Source organism: Mus caroli, unplaced genomic scaffold (genome assembly GCF_978045245.1).
Source record: "Mus caroli unplaced genomic scaffold, Mus_caroli_1 scaffold_11, whole genome shotgun sequence".
NCBI classification, from domain to species: Eukaryota; Metazoa; Chordata; class Mammalia; order Rodentia; family Muridae; genus Mus; species Mus caroli.
Window position 1 is genome coordinate 107253901 of NW_028227266.1, and position 16198 is coordinate 107270098.

Below are 16198 nucleotides of genomic sequence, written 5' to 3' on the forward strand. Positions count from 1 at the left end.
GGAGCCACAAGGGCTCTGGTTAGATGAATAAAGGAAGAGTGCCTGTGAAGAGACGGTGGCCCTGGGAGTCACAGTGGCTGGTCCCTCCTGCCCATCAAACATTCTGTATTCCTGGACTCTTTTTTTTTTTTTCAGACTGGATGTGAGATTAGTGAGCATGGTTTGGTGAATATAGGACAACACCATGCTAGTCCTCAGGAGTGCAGGGCCTTTGGCTAGTCCAAGGGACCCACCAGAGGATATACTTGGGATATACTTGACTCCACAGCTGCTTCTCAGCTAACACATCTTCAGACTCATCTGCATTAAATTGGCAAAGCCACACTTCTTTGAAATGTGGATCTTAGCAACTTGGTGCTATACAGATCTTTAATCAAATGTTCCTTATGTTCTGCTCGGTGCCGAAGGTCATGACAATCTGGCCAATGTAAGTCCCAGCTACTGTGCCCTAAAGCTTCCCAGGGCTACCCCATATAACCTTTCAGGATCACAAACTGGGGACAGCATTGACATCAGAGACATAAATCTAGCAAAACACTGTCTCCAAGGCAACCCACAGAAGCCGCATAAACTACCTCTGGTTGCAACCTTTGTACACCAGACCCCCATAGAGAAAGAAATCTAGTCAGCTTAACTGGCTACAGTTATTTTTGAACTGATCGTATAGGTCTATATGGCTACCATTATGTCATTATCTCACTATTTGGCTTTGGGGTTTTTTTGTTTTTGGTTTTTTTTGTTTTGTTTTGTTTTGGTTTTGGTTTTTCGAGACAGGGTTTCTCTGTGTAGCCCTGGCTGTCCTGGAACTCACTTTATAGACCAGGCTGGCCTCGAAGGCTTTGGGGGTTTTGTTGTTGTTTTTCAAGACAGGGTTTCTCTGTGTAGCCCTGGCTGTCCTGGAACTCACTTTATAGACCAGGCTGGCCTCGAAGGCTTTGGGGGTTTTGTTGTTGTTTTTCAAGACAGGGTTTCTCTGTGTAGCCCTGGCTGTCATGAAATTTACTCTAGATCAGTCTGGCCTCAAACTCACAAGATCTATCCACCTGCCTCTGCCTCCTAAGTGCTGGTATTAAAGGCATGCACCTCCACTGCCCAGCTAGCTTTTGGGTTTTATTTACTTATTTTGACATAGTCTAACTATGTAGCCCTGGCTACTTAGGACTCATTATGGAAAGGAAGATGACCTCAAATCCAGAGATCTGTCTGCCTCTGCCTACCTAGTGCTTGGGTGTTTTGTTTTTTATACAGGATTTCACTATGAACCCCAACCTGGCTCTCCTCAGCCACAGATAGTGCTAGGATTACACATATCCTTCACGCTGTCCAGCCTGGGTTTTTTGGAACAAGGTTCCACTACTTAACAAGAGATAGATAGAACTCCCTATATAGCCCAGGCTGTCCTATTCCAGCTTTGAGAAATGGGGTCCTGGAGTGAAAGCCTTCAACACCTCCCTCCCCACACTCCATCCTATATCTTCTACATCCCCCCAACACCCCTCCTTTAATGCTGAAAAGGCTAGTTTCTTCCAAAGACTTCTGGTCCCCTTCTACCTAATCGCCAGGTGATTCTTTGCCAAAAAGAATTGTTCACTCTCATATTGTCTGGTCAAGAAGCTTTCTCCAAGGACTAAGCACTGGTAAAAATGCTTGTTAGCAACCCTGACTATTCAAGTTCGACCCCGAGATCCACAAGGCAGATCAGAACCAATTCTTGAAAACTGTCTTCTGACCTTCACGAAACTCCCACCCTGTAAATAAGAATAGTTTTTAAAAAATAATAATTGTTTCTGTTTTGTTGTGTTTTTTTGTTTGTTTGTTTGTTTGTTTGTTTGATTTTGTCTTTGAGACAAGATCCTACTCAGTAGCCCTGGCTATCTTAGAATTCCCTTTGTAGACCAGGCTGGCCTCAAACTCAGAGATCTGCTTGTCTCTGTCTCCTGAGTGCTGGGATTAAAGCCGCCGCCGCCTGGCTAAAATAATGTTTTAAAAGAACCTCTTTAATCCCAGCACTCGGGAGGCAGAGGCAGGCAGATTTCTGAGTTCGAGGCCAGCCTGGTCTACAAAGTGAGTTCCAGGACAGCCAGGGCTACACAGAGAAACCCTGTCTTGAAAAACCGAGAGAGAGAGAGAGAGAGAGAGAGAGAGAGAGAGAGAGAGAGAACCTCGAAGCTCCTGGATAATCATTTTTATGTGTTTCCCAGACGGCTTACTTTTCCTTTTTTCCTTTTGTTTGTTCGTAACAATAAGAACAAATTTCCAGCTGCCTCTCTGTTTCCCCATTCACTCATTTCCCAGGCTTGCCTCGTCGCCCACTCGAAGCTCCGGCCCTGTGAGAGGCTGACGAGAAGCCGAGAGCCTCAGGCCAGGCTTCCAGTGGCCGAGTGGCCCTCAAAGGCATCGGTGACTGGGCCTACGGGGGCCCTAGGTTCCCCAACCACCTCATCCCTTCCCACTCCTCACGCCCCTCGTGACCCACGCACCTCGAGTTCTCACCTCGCCACACGCCGCAGCACAGGCACGCCTTCCGGCGACTTCCTGGGCGCCGAAGAAAGCCCGCCGAGGTGAGGCCCCACCCCCGGGCTGCGCTCACCAATGAGAATGCCGATCCTTGACCCCGCCCCCTTATGCACGATGCCGCAGGCTTTTTAACGATTTGGCAGTGGGCTTGCTTCCCTCCTCCTTAAGCCACAGGCAGCTCGCAGACCCCACGAGCCTGAACCCTCATGTCTGGTTGCTCAGCACAGGCCCTCTCAGGGTCCACTGTCCCATCTCACTTCTCACCTAAAAAATGGAGGCCCGGGGAAATGCCCAATGCTGCCTGTGAGGGCCGTGTGTAGGGTGGGCGAGGACGCCAAAGATCAGGATATGGCTAAGCATCTTGCTAGCCTTTGAGCTCACCGTTGTCTGGGTATATCAGAGTAGCCAGAGCATCTGGAGCCAGAGTGAAGAGAGTGGCTATACTCAGACAACAGGGAACTCAAGGGCCAGCAAGATGTTCAGCTTTGCCACCAAGCCCAAAGACCTGGCTTTGCTCCTCAGGATCCACAAAGGTAGAGTTGAGTTCTGAGACCCTTGAACGTTGTGCTATGACCTTTACGTGTGTGCAGTGGGCACGAGCATAAACTCACACATACACAAAGGCAAAACAGCAAAACAAAAAACAAAATAAAATAAAAATTTAAGCTGGGAAGCGGTCGCATGCCATTAATCTCAGCACTCGGGAGGCAGAGGCTGGTGATCTCTGAATTCGAGGCCAGCCTGGCCTACAGAGTGAGTTCCAAGACAGCCAGTGTTGCACAGACAAAGCCAGTCTCAAAATACAAAAACAACAAAAACCCCACCATCAACAACAAAGGTAAACCCAAGTAATAAAAATGACGGAACAGTTATTACACCAGTGCCCCTAAACCTCAAATATCTATGCTAAGTAGAAATCAGACACAAAATAGTACATATTGTATGGCTCTATTTATATAAAATTCTAAAAAAATGTACACTCTCTATAGTAACAAAACAATGGAGACAATTATGGTATACATCTGGAATCTTAGCACTCTGGGTGGGTGGAGGCAAAAAAAAAAAAAAAAGAAGTTTAAGGTCTTTTTGGCTACAGAGTGAGTTTGGGACCAGACTGGGATACATGAGTCCCTGTGTCAAACAAAGTCAGGCATGGTATTACATGCCTGAAATCTCAGCACTTGTGTAGGTAAGACAATAGATCCAAGTTCAAAGCTATCCTGGCCTAGATATGAGGGGGTTCTAGCTTATCCAGGACTACATAGTGAGATTCTGTCTCAAAGTACAAGCAAAAACTCACAACCTAGTTTGGGGTGTAGAGCTCAGCAGCAGAAAGCATACGCAACATATGGAAGGCCCTGGGTTCCATCATTGGTACAGCAAAAATAAATTAGCCAAGTATGGTGAGACCTGTAGCCCTAGTGACACGTAGGTGGATCAGGAATTGGAGACCAGCCTGGACTACATAGACAGTTTCTGGGAAGTCTTGAATACAGAGTGGAAAAACCCTGTCTCAAAAAAAAAAAAAAAAAGATAGTTGGACCCAGTTACTCACACCTTTAGTCTCAGTACTTGGAATGCTGAAGCAATAGTATTTCGATGTGATTTCCAAACCATTCTGGGCTACAGAGTGAGAAACTAAAAAAACAAAAAAACAAAAACAAAAAAAAAATTAAAACCAAACCAAACCGGGGTGGTGGTGCACGCCTTTAGTCCCAGCACTCAGGAGGCAGAGGCTGGTGGATCTCTGTGCGTTCAAGACAAGCTTGGTTTACAGAGTGGGTTCCAGGACAGCCAGAGCTACACACACAAAAAAACTTGCCCTTGAAAAAAAAAAACAAAAAACAAAACAAACAAACAAAAACAAAACTGAAAAAAGAAAAAGGTGGCCTGGTGACTCCAGGCATCACAATTTCAAGACTCTCCTGTGACACAGAGTAAGTTCAAGGCCAGCCTAAGTAACTTAGTGTAAGACAGTGTAAGACAGTATAAAAAGAAGAAAATCAAATGAGCACAGAATTCACTGCCACCTTCTCTCTTCCTCCTCCCCCTTTGCACTTGTTCTCTCTCTCTCTCTCTCTCTCTCTCTCTCTCTCTCTCTCTCTCTCTCTCTCTCTCTCTCCCTCTCTCTCTCTCCCTCCCTCTCTCTCTCTCTAAACAATTGCATATTTAGTGTTGGGTGAGAAGTTGCGCATACTGCTCTGTGCAGATTAGAGGACAACCCAAAGGAGTTGATTCTTTCCTTCCACCACACCGGTCCCTGGGATTGAACTCTGGTCTTCAGACTTGGCCACAAGCGCCTTTACCCACTAAACTATTTTCACCTGTGCTGCTTTCTGGTTCTTAAATTCTTTTTGATATTTCATTTTTATTTTATGTGTAGAAGTGCCTGACTGTGGGCATGCACAACCCACAGAGGCTAAAAGAGAGCATCAGGTTACCTGAGTCAGTAGTTAAAGATGGTTATGAGCTCTGTGTGGGCCCTGCGAACGGAACCTGAGTCCTCTGTAATAGCAGCCAGTCTTGGCTACAGAGCCACCTCTCCAGCCCTAGTTTCTGCTTGGTGACAACTGGATGCAGAATCATCAGTGGCCTCAAACTCCTGCTGTGGCTAGCTAGTTGGGATGAAGTGGAGACCACTTCTGTCAAGGTATTTTATAGAAGCAACAGGAAAGTAGCTAGAACCATTCCAAGATCAGAAAACAATCCTGAAACATTTCAGGCTTCAAGGATTTCCAGGAAAGTATAGGAAGTGTATGCAGCTACTATGAATCCTTTTCATATTGATGTGTCCATGTGTGTGGCCAGGCACACTGGGACAGACTTCCTGCTAGAGGCACCAGCAGAGTCTGTTTTCTGTTGTCAACGTTTGTTTGTTTGTTTGTTTTTCCTTTTAATTCGAAGTTGGAAAGATGGCTCAGCAGTTAAGAACACTGACTGTTTTCCTGAAGACCCAAGCCCAGTTCCTAGCATCCCCATGGCAGCTCACAACTGTCTACTGCACTCCTGGGGAGGGAGTTCATCACGCCCCCTCTGGTGGCTATGGGTTTTGCACACGTGGTGCTCATGCACACAAGCACTCGGACACAAAACAAAGTCTTATTTTTCTCTGTCTTTCTTTCCTACCTCACCCAGCTTTTTTTTGCTCCCTGGCCCTGTAGCTGAACTTCCATCAGAATAGTTCTAACCAGCTTCTTTTGGTAAAAAGAAAGGGGCGAATGGATCATGTCTGTATACAATTGACCCAAACTTGCTCAGGCCTGGACCATGACCAATTTCTCCTCCTCCTCCATGTAAGCCTTCTTACCATTCACCTGTAAAAATTGGCATTACCGCTCAAACAAAATGCTGCATCAAGCAGGCAGGGCTTGAGGGTGATTTTTTTCTCCTAAAAGCAAACCACCCCATGACATTTCTCCTGAATCCATAGAATGCTTTCTAAATTTATGTCCCTAGCAATGTCATTACAGAGTTTTTAAGATACAGTGTTTGCCTCCAAAGTGGTCTTTAATATTTCATTGGCCAGCTCATCAGACTCTGCTGTGGAGCTCTGCACATTTGTACAAAGGCTCTCCGAAGTCAATCATGACAGGAACTGGGATTCTCTCATACAGAAGAATCGGAGAAGCAAGGACAAAAGGGCAACGGGCTGGATGCTGCCCCAACAGCAGCATTGTGCAGTCACAGCCTCCCTGTGTTACTAAGCAACAAACAGCTGACCTCCAGAGATTCTCTCTCTCAGATGTAGCTTCAAAAGGACACGAGGAAAGTTTGCCTTTTTGGCTCCCTTTGTGGAAAGATGCAAGGTGCTTTAATAGGCTCCTGGGTAAGAGTTAATCCTGACCCCCTGGCCAGCATGAAATCTCTGTGAGTCATGAGGATGAAGAGAGGTGTCATCCCATATCCAGGCAGGCAGAGGTCTTAGCTGCTCTCTCCTCCTCCAGGGCTCCATACCTCCGAAGGCTGCATTGCTTCCTGCTCTCCCGCTAACCGGTAGAACCTCTGAGTATTTAGTTGTTCACTGGTCCTCCCAGGCTCTGTCAAACATTGGGACTAAGTACTGTCTAGTTTGGGATCATCAGATTATTGTTGGTGGTTTTGTCTATTTTCTGGGCCCATCCCCATGCCTGGAGCACAGTGAATGCTACTGAAGTAAAATATTGCTAAATTAATCTGAGTAGAGGGTGAGGGGTGTCTACAAACAGGACAGGAACAGGTAGACTGGCTATGGTGCAAATCAGTGAGGTGGAACAAGATGTCAAGGAGTCTGCTGTTGTGGCTGAAGGCCAGCCTCCAGACAGCTTCCTCTGCTTAGGCTTAAGACTATGAGGACTCAACACAAAAGGACGGGGCCATAGGAGTTAACCTGATGTGATTGTCCAAGAACATCCACCTAATGGTATCTGCACAGAACAGCTCTTCCATAGGAATTTACTTTTTTTTATATATTTTGTCATTTTCCACATATGAGTGTTTTGTCTATGAATGTCTGTGCACCATGTGTGTGTCCGGTGCCCAAGGTAGCCACATGAGATGATATCAGATTTCCTAGAACTATAATTATAGATAGTTGTGAGCTGCCATTTGGATGCTAGAAATCAAACTGAGGTCGTCTGGAAGAGCAAACAATGCTTTTTAATTGCTGAGCAATCTCTCCAGTGCCCCCTTCCAAATTATCCCTATCCTTTGATCATTTCATATATGCATATAAATGTACTTGGTCGTTTTATTCTCTGTTACCCTCTCTCATCCCATATGAGTACCCCTGAACACTTTCTCTCTCTTTTTTTTTTCTTTTTCCTTTTTCTTTTTTTTGAGACAGGGTTTCTCTGTGTAACCCTGGCTGTCCTGGAACTCACTCTGCAGATCAGGCTGGCCTCGAACTCAGAAATCTGCTTGCCTCTGCCTCCCAAGTTGCTGGGATTAAAGACGTGCACCTTCCAAGATCAAGCCACCTCTCAGCTTTTATTTCTGTTCTTTTTTGGTTTGTTTTTGCCAATACCTGCCTCTGACTTAGGTTCTCTATTGGTTATAGCCTCTTTGGGGAAAGAAGTCTTGAGTGCCCCAAGTTCAGAGGTGCCCATTTTTGCCCCAGAATAGCAGAGTGGGTGGTAAATGAGTGTTCCTAGCCTTGCCAATCCATTCAAAAGAAATATCCATTGGCTTTTTGGTTCCCAGGGACACTTGACCCACTATTAATAATGTGGGGAGAGGAACAAAAGAGACATATTCTTAGATCCCAAGATCATACCACCCCATTCAACAGTAGCCTACAAAAGTATGACTGTATGATTCCCTGCCCCTTCCACACACAGCCCAGAAAGATCAACATGTTGAGGCCACTTGTCCCAATGAAAGAAGGGGACAACTTTATGCTGGCTCCAGTCCAGGAGTATTGTTCCTCTTCAATCCTATTCTGTCTGAAACTGAAGGAAGAGTTTCTGGTTTCTGGGAAGCCAGGGTGAGGATTTAAGTGGGCTTTGCCATAATTTCTACCTGCCTTGTTATAGCACAACAGTGGTTTCTACGGGCACTACCGAGGTCAAGTCAAGAGTGAGAGTGCTGGAGAATACCGTCTTGCTGCCAAGCCCCCACCTCCAGCAGTGTTCCTACAGAGATGTGAGGTACAAGGCATCCCTGAGGGCAGTGGGAAGGAAAGGACCACTCCTGCCTCGCAAGGATGCAGACTCCAAGCTCATCGTCTCAGCCCTTGCAGAGACAGACTGACAAGCCAGTTGCCTGGGAACAGTCTAACCCTGGGATAGCAGGACTGGGACCTGAGGCCTGAAATACCAGCTCTCTACCACAAGGATAGAGAAGAGCAGGCTCCTTCTGAATGGGAGAAAGTTCCACGGCAAAGTCTGGGGTGTTTAGCAAACTTTAGGCCAGTCAGGGCTATGTAGCAATATGCTGTTTCAAACAAACAGACTGGGGGGTGTAGCTAAGTTGGTAGAGTGTCTGCCTAGCAAGCAGGAAGCCATGGGTTGGATCCAGAGCACTAAATAAATATAGCTTGTGCCTATAACCCCAGCACACAGGAGGATCATATGCTCAAAGTTTTCCTCAATTTCATAGTGTGTTTGAGAATACACGAGATGCTGCCTCAAAACAAAACTGAACAAGCAAACAAACAAGCTGGCAAATAGCCCTTACTGTTATCCCAGAAGAGCCCAAAGGGACAGGGCAGCAACATGGCTGCCGGAGTCCAGAAAAGAAAAGTGTGGAGAGAAGAGCCTGAAAAAGTCAATGCTCCCAAGAAGGGAGTCGTAGTCAGCCAGGAGCAGAAGGGGAGAAGAAACATTTTCCTATTTATTTTCCTCTGTCTTCTCCCAGGGCATCCCAGGGGTCCCAGTGGTGTCTGTGCTCAATCTGCCTTCCAAACAAGAACAGGGAGGAGGAAAGCCCAGAGAAACACGCTCCACCCGCCCACCGCAGCTTCTTGCTTCCCAGCCTATTGCCAGGTCTGCCTAGATGTGCCATCTGGATTTTCAGGAATTGCCTTCTCAGGGTGACAGCAGGGTCTTGGAGGCTGCCATATTTCTTAGCAGCCTTAGCATTTCCAGTTGGAAGGACTTATTGTCAATGCTTACCAGGCCCCAAAGCAGCTCCAGACTGCACCAGCAGCCTCCTTCCATTTGACTGCTCACCAGCGACCTCTCTCCATCCTTTAGAAAGCATGATGAAGTCAGGTGTGGTGGCACGTCACGTACCTGCAATCCCAGCAGTTAGGAGATGAAGTCAGGAAGGTCAAGAGTTCAGACACAGCCATGCTATGTCATGTACATGTATTCCTAAGCCAGAGAGAGAGAGAGAGAGAGAGAGAGAGAGAGAGAGAGAGAGAGAGAGAAGAAGAAGAAGAAGAAGAAGAGAAGAGAAGAGAAGAGAAGAGAAGAGAAGAGAAGAGAAGAGAAGAGAAGAGAAGAGAAGAGAAGAGAAGAGAAGAGAAGAGAAGAGAAGAGAAGAGGAAAGAGAGGAAAAATGATAGAGACAGTATTACAGGGACAGAAGCAATCCAGAACCTTCCTGCTGAATTTTTATAGTAGCTCTCAGGGGGTTTGCCTTCCAGAGCCAATATCCCACCCCTCAGGAGCAGATATACAGGACACACATTTTGGCTGCTGATCAGAATGAAGACTTTATCTAGCATTCTCAAATACACCAAACAGCATGGTCTGTATGTATCTCACTTGGCTTGAATAAATGTCAAGTCTCAAGGGTCTTTCTCAGTCTAAGCCTCTCTTAATTAATAGGACTGCCCAGGAAAGGTGCATATCTTAGTTCTCACTGGCCGAGAGGAGCAGCTTCAGCCGGCTGGCTGCAGCTCGTGTTTAACAGCCTTCCCGAGACATGGCAACACTTTCCTCTGGCTTAGAGCACATAAACATTTGTGACATTTGGATATGGGGAAAACTCTTGTTCTTTTTTCTTTCTATTTTTATCTTCCTTCTGAACCGTATGGGTTTACCCTCGCCCTTACCTGCCTGACCCTTGGGAACTGTAACATCAGTGTTGGCTCCTAAAGGCAGACAAGAGGTGTCACAGACTCATGGATGGAGCAGGTCCTTTGGCTGCAGGGCTTCGTGCTATGTCCCTGTTGTTCCCCAAGGCTCCATGTGACACAGGTTCCTCCCTCAGCACCCTACTGACTTAACACTGTCCGGCTTCCTCAGAACCCTTAGCTTGCCCATGTGGAAATCCTGCCTTTTCCCAGCGGAACCTGTTTTTCTCCCCAAGGCCTCTTAATTGAGAATCTTGTCTCTAGTCCCACCTGCTCAGCTACTTCAGCAGAAGAGAAGCCTAAATGAGAGATGAAGACGCAGCTACCGCTTCTGCTTCTTCTCGAGGGCAAGGATACCCAGAGCTGCCTGGGCGGGAGAGGAAATGACTCCTTCCTTCTCACCAGGCTCCCACAGTTGTGAGAGTAAAACTGGAATCAGTGGGAGTCGATAGATTATCCTGCCACTGTGGATAATGAGTTTCCAGAGTCAGGGCTGCCTCTGACAACAGAGGCCTTCATTCTAGGCTGTGTGTGACTCTGCAGCTGAGAAGAGATGGGGGAACTTGGAGGTCAGTTGAAACTTGTTCCAGATCTCCAGATTTAATTTGTGTGTGTGTGTGTGTGTGTGTGTGTGTGTGTGTGTGCAAATGTGCATACATATATGGAGTCAGAGGTCAGTGGGGAGTGCTGTTCCTCAGAACAGATATCCACCTTGAGAACAGGGTTCCTTCCTGTTCCCTGGGCTTTGTTAATTCAGCTAAGCTGGCTGGAGTCCCCAGGGAGCTTCCTACCACAACCCCTGAGCCCTGGAGTTACAAGGGTGCACCACTACAGGGCCATACCCAGCTTAGTATGTGGGTTCTCAGGGTGGACCTTAGATCCTCAGGCCTACACAGGGAGACCTCATCTCAATAATAATAATAATAATAATAATAATAAATAATTAATAATAATAATAATAACCCAGGTCTTATGGCCCACCACTATAACCCCCGCCCTTGGAAAGCTGATGTAGGACTGCTACAAGTTTCAGGCTAGCCTAAGCTACACAGTGAGCCCAGGACAGTCTGGGCTGCAGTGTGAAGCCCTGTCACCAAATCAATGAGTTAAAGGGGAAAACTGCCACCTAAGTATAATAATATAGTGTACAACCTTGGAGCCTGGTTTCCTTGGCTCAGTGTAATTTCCTGGAGAGTCATCCAAGTTGTTGTGGCTATAAATAGTTCATCTCTTCATCACTAAGTAGTGTTCTATGGTTTGTATGGATTGGATTGTCTGAGCATTCGCTTTATTAAAGGGTATCTGAGCTGATTCCAATTTTGGCTCTTATAAAGAAAGCTGCTAGGAGCATTTGTGCAGATCTCTGAGTGAACATAAGTTTTTCTTTTCTCTGGGAGAGGTGCCCAGAAGCTCAGTTGCCCAATCATATGGTAGTGGCATGTTTCGTTTTTAAAGGAACTGCCAAGCTGTTCTCCATTGTAGCCTTGCCATCTTACATGCTCACTAGCAGGGCATGAATGATCCAGTTTCCGCAGTTCTTCACTAACATTTGACATCGTCTCTATTTTTAGCCATTCCGATACATGGGTGATGAGATGCCGTTGTGATTGCTACATGGCTCCCGAGTTTACTGATGCTGCACATCTTTTCATGTTAGGTGTCATCTGTATATTCTTTGTGTGTGTGTGTATGTGTGTGTGTGTGAAACATCTTCATGTTGTTGGTCTTATTTTCTTATAGGCTTATTTGTTTTACTATTGCAAAGTTATTATTTTAAAATACATTCTAAGCCGGGTGTGGTGGCGCACACCTTTAATCCCAGCACTCGGGAGGCAGAGGCAGGCGGATTTCTGAGTTTGAGGCCAGCCTGGTCTACAGAGTGAGTGCCAGGACAGCCAGGGCTACACAGAGAAACCCTGTCTCGAAAAACAAAAAAACAAACAAACAAACAAAAAATACATTCTAGATTCTAGTCCCCTGTTAAGTAGGTGCAAGTATTTGCAAGTATATTTCCCCTACTCCGTAGTTTTCTTTTCATCTTCTTCTTATGGATTTTCATAGGAAAACATTTTGGGAAAACAGGGTTTCCCTGTGTAGCTCAGACTGGCCTTGGACTCTTTTTTTTTTTTTTAATTTATTTATTTAATGTATATGAGTACACGGTCTCTATCTTCATGCACACCAGAAGAGGGCGTCAGATCTCATTACAGATGGTTGTGAGCCACCCTGTGGTTGCTGGGAATTGAACTCAGGACCTCTGGAAGAGCAGTTAGTGCTTTTAACCGCTGAGCCATCTCTCCAGCCCCTGGCCTTGGACTCTTAACAAACCACACTCCTCAGGCTCCTAAATGCTGGGATTCTAAATATTGTGGTCATGGCTGGCAGAGCGTTTTAAAAAGATTTATTTTTTTAAACACTTATTTATGTATTTTATGTGTATTTGCATGTGTCTGAATGATTTTATGTGCACCAAGAGTGTGCAGGGGATAGAAGAGCCCAAAAGGTGTTCATCGCCTAGACCTGGAGTTACAAGTGGTTGTAAGCCACCTAATGAGGATGTAGGGACTGAACCTGGATTCTCTGCAAGAGCAGTAAGCACACCTAACCACCAAGCCATCTCTCCTATCTTCTAGTCACTCAAAACTAAAACATTTTAAAGTCTTATAAGGGCTAGTTTAACTGAACTAAAAAATTTAAGTATCGTTTGAGGTTGACCTCAAACATGGTCTGTAGCAAAGTGCATTCTTGAACTCTTGATCTTGTTCCCACCCCCCAAATGCTGGGGTTACAGCATAGCTCACCTCCCAAATGCGGGATTACAGTGTAAAAAAAAAAATGCTGGGGTTACAGCATAGCCCACTGCACCTGCTAGGATTCCAGTGTAGCCCATCCACCACACCTGCTGGGATTACAGTATAGCTCACCACACCTGGCTTACTTTTTTTTTTTTTTTTTTTTTTGGCTTTTGATTTTAGTGTCAATTGTAAGAACTCTTTGTCTAAACTGGGCATGGTGGTACACACCTTTAATCCCAGCACTTGGGAGGCAGAGGCAGAGGCAGGTGGATTTCTGAGTTCGAGGCCAGCCTGGTCTACAAAGTGAGTTCCAGGACAGCCAGGGCTACACAGAGAAACCCTGTCTCAAAAAAAAAAAAAAAAGAAAGAAAGAAAAAGAAAAAGGAACTTGCCCTAAATTCTGAAGAATTTCTCCTATTTTTTTTCTAAATAGCTTTATTTTTTGGTTGGTTAATTATTAGTTGATGTGTGTGTGTGTTTGCTGGACGCACATGTGAAACCCACTCTCTACCACTGAGCTAAACCCTAGTTTCTGGAGCCCTGGGGGTTTAGTGCCAAATATGTCACCTTCTTTATAAGGCAAGAGAGGAAGTCTGGCCAGCGTCCTCTCTTCATCGAGCTATCACGATGTTTGGAGCTTACTTCCAGATCTACGATATCTAAGACAGGAAGTGCCAAAAGTGTAGACTGAAGACAAGCCAGACATCATTTTACCTGAACCATCAGTCCATGGGTTGCTGACTTTGCTGCTGCCGGCTCCTTTCCTTTCTTCCTTTCTCTTTCATTCCTTCCTTCTTTTCTTTCTTTCCTTCCTTCTTTCTCTTCTTTCTTTTCTTTTCTTTTCCTTTCTTTCTTTTTCTTTCTCTCTCTCTCTCTTTCTTTCTTTTCTGGTTTGGGGCTAAAAATCCAGAGCCTCAATCCAACTGTGCTAACACTCTGACTGAGATACCCCAAATCCTGCATTGTATCTGAGCTTGTTGTCAGCCATTGCTAATACCACAAACCCAGCCAAGGCAGGTCTCACCAGCTCAGGTCTGAAGAAGCAGTCGCTGGCCTTTAGAGAGGAGGAGTCTAGCATGGCTGGAAGTAGAGTCAGAGGGAGGATGTGTGTTGCACATATCTCACAGATCACTATTATGGTTTTGACTGTTACAAACATGAAGAGCTTTTGCAGATTTTTTTGGCAAACAAGATGTGATCTGCTTTGTGTACTTAAGGAATTTCTGTTACTGAGAAGATACCAGACTGGAAGTGGGATCTTGAAAGCCTAGACATAAGTGGAAAACTGATACTTCAGGCAAGAGAGGGTGGTGATTTTAACTAGAACAAGCCAAGTAATGAGACTCACACCTGTAATCCCAGCTCCTGGGAGGCAGAGGCAGAAGGCTCTTCAAATCCAACCTGGGCTGTATAGTACATCCCAAGCCAGCTCGGACTGCATGTCAAGACTCTGTGCCTCAAAACAACAAACAAACAAACAAAACAGAGAAGACTCAGGCATGTGGATCTAGCTGTCAGGTGCCATGGCCTGAGCTTTAGGCAAAATGGATTTGGCAGTGATTCACAGACCAGTGATGTGTGTGGAGGTGTCCCGCCATGCTTTGACACGAAGATCTGGAGTAGGCAGTTGGCCGTTGAGCCTGGGGCTGAGCAGATACCCTCAAATGGAGACAGGCATATTCGTTTCTAGATGTCACTTAGGCTGTGCTGTTAGATAGTGAGCATGGGTGGAGGGAAGAAGCCTGAAGCCTGGTCCTAGGCAACTTGGATTTAAAGCCCTCCACTGACTGCAAGATGTCCTGGCAGACATGCCTGTGGTCCCAAAGCTTCCAGGTAGGGGTGAGGACGGGGTGAGATGTCACTTTGATTTGTCTCTACCCTTTCAGAGTGCTGGAAGTTTAGCATTTAGAAGTGGTGTGTCCCGAGGCAGTCTCTGCAGGAGCAGGTGAGCACGCCCTGCCCTCACCTTCCTTCTCATCTTCTTTCAAGGAGCCTGCAAAACAACACTACTTCTCCAAGCACGACAACCGCACTTCCTTCGACAAAGTGAGTCGGAGAGGAAAGGGGAAGGGGGAGGAGTCCCTTGGCTGATGCGGAGGATGCAGCAGGCAGCAGGGTAGACCCGAGACGTTTAGGGAGCAGGTTTCTTACCTAAGAAGAATAATATCTATCTCCCCATAACCTTTGCCACTGCTAAAAACCACATCTCCCAGACAGAGGCAACTTTGCCTTGGTTTTCTTGACTAGTTTGCTACTGTGAACAACCATCCCAGGGGGTCACTCAGGGGCTTCACGCTAAGATAATAACATTGCTAAAGATGCAGGTACAGGTTAGGGAGACCAGGCACAATCCCAGCATTACCAAACTGATTTGGGATTAGAAGGGGCCCAAGCAAATCCTGGATGCCAAGACTGTGGGCCAAGAGCCCGTACCGTTGAGAAGGGTCCCTACTGCCTGCTGCAGGGAATCGGGAGACGGAAAGACCTGGAACGCCTGTGGAAGAGACACACCTTCCTGCGCTGGGCACCCTGCGAGCTGGAATTGAGCCAACAGCCACCTCTGGAATCGTCCTACCAGACTGATTTCCGGTCAGGCACAGGACTCGCTAGGCTCCCCCAGCGCCTTGTCCAGTTTGTGCAGGTCCAGCCTCCCTATGCCAATACCACGTACCAACACAACTTCTGCCAGCCATCCCGGGGTGGTCATTGTGGTAGCGCCAAGGTAAGGCCCCTTGAGCCAGTTACTGAAACACTGCCTGACCTCCCGGGGATCACAAAGCCCAAGTTGCTGCAGCACTACCTCCACGCCGGAGTTTCTGAGTGTTTAAACTGGTCCCAAGCATTAAAAAGGTTCAGCTGACATAGCAGGCTGTTTGTACTCACAGTCCAAGATGCTTTGGGACAGGGGAGGCGGAGCATCTGTGCTTATGAACAAGCTCGCTAGCAGGCCCTGTGTCTGGCTCCCATAGAGTATGTATCATTTCTGTGTGCTGGGCTGGGGAGGTGCTGTCTGGGGAACCCTGCCACTAAGTCAGAAAGGATATGGTTGCAACAGACTCCAGAGTCCAGAAAAATCACCATGACCATGGTTAGTTTCTAGGGACCCAATAACTTCTCAGTAATTGCAGCCTCTTGTACTCCATGTAATTTCAGGGATCCTTCTAGAACAGTTAAGGCTGAGAGAGAGAGGTAAGGGCTAGTAGCAGCTCCCTCCAGGAGTCAGGTGCCTTTGAGGGGGTTGGCCATTCAGCTACACAGTCCTGCCCAAGAGATGCTTCACAAGGAGACTGCCCCCAGCCACTACCCAGCTGAGCCCCCCAACTGCCAGCACCATGAAGTGAGGTATGCAGAAGCTTTGAGGAGACATTGTAAAAAGGTCGGATCTGAA

At 46.5% G+C, this 16198-nt stretch overlaps 1 protein-coding gene and 1 pseudogene across 1 annotated transcript; one reads left to right on the forward strand and one right to left on the reverse strand.

Moving 5' to 3' along the window:
• Positions 1-535: 535 nt before the first annotated feature.
• On the reverse strand, positions 536-644 carry LOC115031998 (small nucleolar RNA SNORA70; annotated as a pseudogene).
• Positions 645-6271: 5627 nt separating this feature from the next.
• On the forward strand, positions 6272-15670 carry Cimip7 (ciliary microtubule inner protein 7). Its single transcript, XM_021173133.2, has 4 exons — positions 6272-6343; positions 8028-8141; positions 14800-14856; positions 15254-15670. Exons 1-4 carry the CDS (start codon positions 6317-6319, stop codon positions 15668-15670), a joined length of 615 nt encoding a protein of 204 aa, XP_021028792.1. The 5' UTR covers positions 6272-6316.
• The last annotated feature ends 528 nt before the right edge of the window (positions 15671-16198 follow it).